Below are 5,460 nucleotides of genomic sequence, written 5' to 3' on the forward strand. Positions count from 1 at the left end.
TTAATACGCATTCATCATTTTACTCAACTTCTGTTTCTAATCACATTACAAGGTTGTCAAAATTACATTCATCTGTTTAACCCTGTTGAATGGTGCTATCGATGAAGCTTCTCAGATGACGCACTTTAGAGTACACTCCATACGAATTAGGGGAAGCGCATCCCTGTCCCCAGCTTGTAGCTCCCTCCACGTAATACTTTCCGCCATATTGACACACCAAAGGACCACCGCTGTCACCCTGGCAACTGTCCTTGCCCCCTTCCTTTAACCCGGCACACAGCATGGAATCGTGCAGGTCACTGGGATAAGCGTTCCTGCACACTGAATGCGAAACAAGGGGGATAAGGACCTCTTGCAAGGTATCGGGTTGGTCGCCTCCGATTTCAAGAGTTCCCCATCCACTTATCAGGCATTGGTTCGTGAGGTCATCCAATGGGAGATGAAATTTGTCGTCTCCGAGGCATACCAGACCCACACCAGGCCCCAGGATAGCTGCACGGTCGAGCTTGATCAGCGCCATGTCGTTCTGATTGTTGTTGGCGTTGTACTGGGGATGTGGCACAATTTTAGCCACATTGATCTCCTGAGTCGTATCTTCTTTTACTTCCCTGCGATGAGCACCAAGCCTGAAAAGGTAAGGAAATTCAAAATTGAAATTTATTTTAGTAGAAAAAGAATTAAACTGATGATCTTCGCGGTTTGAAACAATTTTAATTATTAAAAGCGCTCAGTTAAAAGGTCATTTCTGGAGAATGTAAATTTTCTCGTCGTTAATCACATGTAGACTGCTTTCAAGAATACGTTTGTGGAAAATAATTGCCCGATAAGCTTAGTGTGAATCCACAACTAAGCTAAAGATATAAAATTAAAATGTTCTGGCTATTAAGCAATTTCAGCGATACTGTTGCCCCGAGAAAGAAGAATGAAAACGAACAAACGTAAACTCTTCGAAGAAAATCTTCTAGGAAAGATATCTTATTTTTCAGGCCCCAGTTGTTCAAAGAGTGGAGAACTTTATCCAGCGCGTAAGTCGCTATCCAGTGGATAAAATGCATTGGTTGGAGTACTTTTTATCCGCTGGATACCGATTTATCCACTGGGTAGAGTTATCCGCTCTTTGAGCAACCGGGGCCAGGCGAAAGGAAACTAAGGATAACAAAGGAAATCGTCGTGCCTGTTAAAGCCAATTAAACAATAAGTGAGTTACGCTACTGGTGCAAGTATGGTAACGTACGTAAAATGCAAGACTTTATTAGTCGCTTTTGGGGTAAATTGGGGCTCATCACAACAAAGATCACACTAAAATTAGTCAGTTTCAAGCCAAGTTTGAGGTTCTGTTGTTTTTGCAACCATGTAGAAAACTTCCATAAATCGTTAAAAAATTAGAGACTTAGTATAGGGACGCCATCTCAGAATTAGAAGGGACTTTTGTATGGAATTTGGGCGACCCTTGACAGGTCACAGCCTGGTAACTTCGCAACGAAACACAACCAAACTTGGTAAAATTACTAATTTTCATGTGATTTTTCTGCCGATAGGGTTCACTTCTTCATACGACGCAATTTGGACAATGTGTAAGCTAGGACCCGGTCCCTTAATGAACTTTGGAACGGGCAATACACTAAGTTACAAACCAGATTTTAAAGTCGCCAGTCGTTTGGCCCTCGACACAGTGCGCTGCCGTCAGAACCCACTGTTGGTGTATCAGCGAGCCGCCACAGAACTGATAATCGTCGGTTCGCAGCATGGCCTGCCACGGAATGCTGTTTTTCACTGATTCGTGACCACCAACGATCCTTGCACCGGGAGTGGGACGGTTACCGCAGGACGACGGAGAAGGGCCTGGACCGCCAGTAGGTGGTGCTGGACCGGAAGTGCTGGGTTGCGGTGGCGGTGGTGCTAGAAGTAACAGAATAACAAAGTTCAATGTTAATCAGTTTATCTAGACTATTTTTTGTTTTATTTCATGGGTTTGGTAAAGCGTTATCGAAAGCCATATAAATAGGCCATATTCACGATTGCATCATTTACTACCGTGACTAACTTACTACTACTACTGACTACTACTACTACTACTACTACTACTACTACTACTACTACTACTACTACTACTACTACTACTACTTCTACTACTACTACTACTACTACTACTACTACTACTACTACTACTACTACTAGTACAGCTACTACTACTACTACTACTACTACTACTACTACTACTACTACTACTACTACTACTACTACTACTACTACTACTACTACTACTACTACTACTACTACTAATGTTGCTGCTGCTGCTGCTACTACTGAGCGTCAATGTGGGGGAAGAGAGCAAGGATATGATTGTCGCTTTTTGCTGTCACTTTCGCTGCACATAATCGTAGCTCGCTTGATTTTTCTTTTCTATCGAAATGTGCATCACGGACCGTTAGTCGGGGAAACATGCAACTACTCGCTGCTCTTCTCAGCCAAGTCTTACGAACCACAAGTTTACTTAATATAAAAAGGGCTTTAGAATAAGCTCAGCAAGAATTATCTACTAAAGAGCAAACAGGAATGCAGGAAGAGATCTAGATCTTAACTGAAAATTCTTATCAGCAAAAAAGTGACAAGAATCTACTTACGAGTGCCTGATCCATCCTCAAAAAAGTCCTCCTCAGGCACAGGGTTTCCTTCAAAAAAGAATCGCAAAAAAAATGCTTAGTAACTCAATATGTCGTTGTATTAGAATGGAAGGCTATGAGACAGAAGATTTCTTTTTAGGGATTTCTGTTTTTAAATGATGAGTTAAAAACGATGCTCAAATGCCGTGCTATTAATAGTTCAACTTTGTTCATGTTGAATGATCGATTGATTGTTTGTTTGATTGATTGTTTGTTTGATTGTTCGATCGATCGATTAATTGATTGATTGATTGATTAATTGATTTTCTGTAAACTTGTCAATGTACCTACCTCCACACCTCAGCAGTATTGCTAACGAGCCCTTTTCTTGCCCCTTGTCGATCAGCTCATCCAAGAGCAATTTAAAGTGAGAGGCTGTTTTAAGATCTACGCTTGATTTTTTCCTGGGTGAATAACTTACCCAGCTGGGAATATCACTCGACAGAGATACCATGAGCAAGTTACACAACTAACTCCGATTCCAGCCTAGCGCTCTTCAACAACAAGATCTTATTATGGAAAGCGAGATAGGCGCTTGCAGGGGGAGGGAAAACGACAGACCTAGAGGATAGACTAAATTACAAAAGTAAACGACGATCACGCGAATCACGGACCACTACGTTAAAACTCCTCCTAAAAATCCTGGTGTGCAACGCCAGAGGGATCATTCAGCATCACGTGCGAAAAAAGTAAAAAACAAACAAACAAAGAAACAAAAAACATGCAAGAATGCATGAATAGAGATGTTCTGCACAGATACGGAGAGACATCAATACTCCGACAAAGTCATTCGAAAACTCTGTGCGAAGACACCAAGAGGACTTGAATCAGTTTGGATGACGAAAAGGCTGGATGCTGACTGTGATACTCAGTCTCTAACATTCTTCGTAAACTAAGCCAATAACAGTTGCTAACTTGTATCAATTTTCTATTTAATTCATAAAAAAAGATCAAATGTACTTTTGTGCTATGAAAAGCGTAAGTTAATCGCATATTAGTGGTAAAACTGGTATGATCTGACCTGTTTCTAAGTCAAAAATTGACAAAAATTGGTATGCTCAATTTTTGCTGTACTTTGCGAGCTTAAAATGAAAAAAAGGCTGGCTACGGGCCTGCGGCAAGGTGAATGGTAGATTCAAAATTGCTTGACTCTAGGTGGAAAAAAAAAAGTGAAACAAAAGTGAATGGCGCCACAAACGATTACTTACCTTGAATCCTGACAAAGAACGCGGCAAAGACGAAAATCACCACACTCTTCATTTTCATGAGATTCCCAGTTCAGATTCTCTCTGAAGTTCTGTAATTGAAGCTCTATCTTTACAAGCTTACTTTTATAGCTCACATCAATTAAGCCATTTTATCACCAGGTACCATTCTATTTCCTCAGGTGCCCCACTTTCTAATCTGCAAAGTGGCCTTTGTTGTTATTAGTAACCACTTAAATGACTGCTCCTTTTAACGCCGAACATTGTATAAACTAAGCGTGGAAGCGTTAAAAGGAGCACTCAGTTGCTTATTTGGTTTACTTTTGACTAGCTGGCGCGATAAGTACCTGGTCCTCTTAGGTTTAGACAGGGCTTCGTTAAACACTACCTATAACTCATAAAAAGGTTAATGGCCAAGTAAACAAACAATAAAACGTTACCTGAAAGAGAAAAATTATTTCTTTTCTTTATCGGCTAATTTTGGTCGTAAGTGTAACTTACATTAGGGACTTTTACTTTTGAGTACGAGTTCATTCCACACACGTCACGTTCCCACTAAGGACTCTTCCGGGGTAGGGAGAGGTACTCTCCTATTTGAGCTATATAGGTATGTGCGACCCCAAAGGGGAGGGTTTTGGAGCCGTTTTTCTCTGAAATAGGGTACAGGTTTTAACCATTTGTTCTGAAAATGGGTATGGGTTTTAGAAGAGAGTCTGTAGAAAGGTTGGTTTGACAAGTCGTTATCTAAATCACGCGATTTGAAAAGTAGTAGGCGTGCTTAAGTCTAAAGGTTTCTATTGTTTATTTTTGAACCCTTTACGTTTGAACAGGATTCAGTGAAGCAGTGCGTATAACATAAAAAAGGCTTAAGTTATGTAAACAAGCAATTAAAATGTTACAACTTGTTTGATGTGTTTTTCAAAAAAATAAACAACCATTCGACAATACGACTACGAAAAAAATGCTGAACATTATTTTTTGATTATGTACAATTTTTCTAAAATGTGCAATTGCAAATTGCAAATTCTATTATTTGTTTTCGCCCCCTTTGCGTTTGAACAGGATTCAGGGAAGCACTGCGTATAACTTAAAAAAGGCTTTAGCTAAATAAACAAGCAATTAAAATGTTACAACTTGTTTGATGTGTTTTTCACAAAAATAAACAACCACCAGGCTGGAAATATACCATCACATTTCTGTCATATACCACACGTTCGACATTCAAATCCTAGCAGTATGCAGGATGTTTGTCCCATGAACCTAGTTTTATGGCCTTAGCTCCCACGAGTCTCCTGTAGCTCAGTGGTAGAGCATCCGAACTAGTAATCGGAAGGTCTTAGGTTCGACTCCTGATAGGAGCACTCGGATTTCTTTTTTCCGAGTATGCCTGCGTCACTTTCTAGAATAATCATCATTCTCAATAAACAACCATTTCTCCGTTTAAATTCAACGATACGATTACGAAAACAATGCTGAACATTATTTTTGGATTATGTACAATTTTTCTAGGTAAATGTGCAATCGTAAATAACTTCAATTTTAAAAAATTTTACAGTAAGCGAGGTTCACGAACATACATACTCAACAGTATG

The 5,460-nt window shown here is 39.9% G+C and overlaps 1 protein-coding gene across 1 annotated transcript; it reads right to left on the reverse strand.

The window, feature by feature from the left end:
• Positions 1 to 4,948, reverse strand: LOC146461990 (trypsin-3-like). Its single transcript, XM_085086149.1, has 4 exons — positions 3,872 to 4,948; positions 2,625 to 2,672; positions 1,635 to 1,899; positions 1 to 626 (listed from the first exon to the last, which is right to left on the reverse strand). The coding sequence occupies exons 1-4, from the start codon at positions 3,927 to 3,929 to the stop codon at positions 77 to 79; spliced, it is 921 nt and encodes a 306-aa protein (XP_084942275.1). The 5' UTR covers positions 3,930 to 4,948; the 3' UTR covers positions 1 to 76.
• Between the last annotated feature and the right edge of the window lie 512 nt (positions 4,949 to 5,460).

The sequence above is a fragment of the Pavona decussata genome, unplaced genomic scaffold (assembly GCF_977016875.1).
Source record: "Pavona decussata unplaced genomic scaffold, jaPavDecu1.1 SCAFFOLD_192, whole genome shotgun sequence".
NCBI lineage: Eukaryota > Metazoa > Cnidaria > Anthozoa > Scleractinia > Agariciidae > Pavona > Pavona decussata.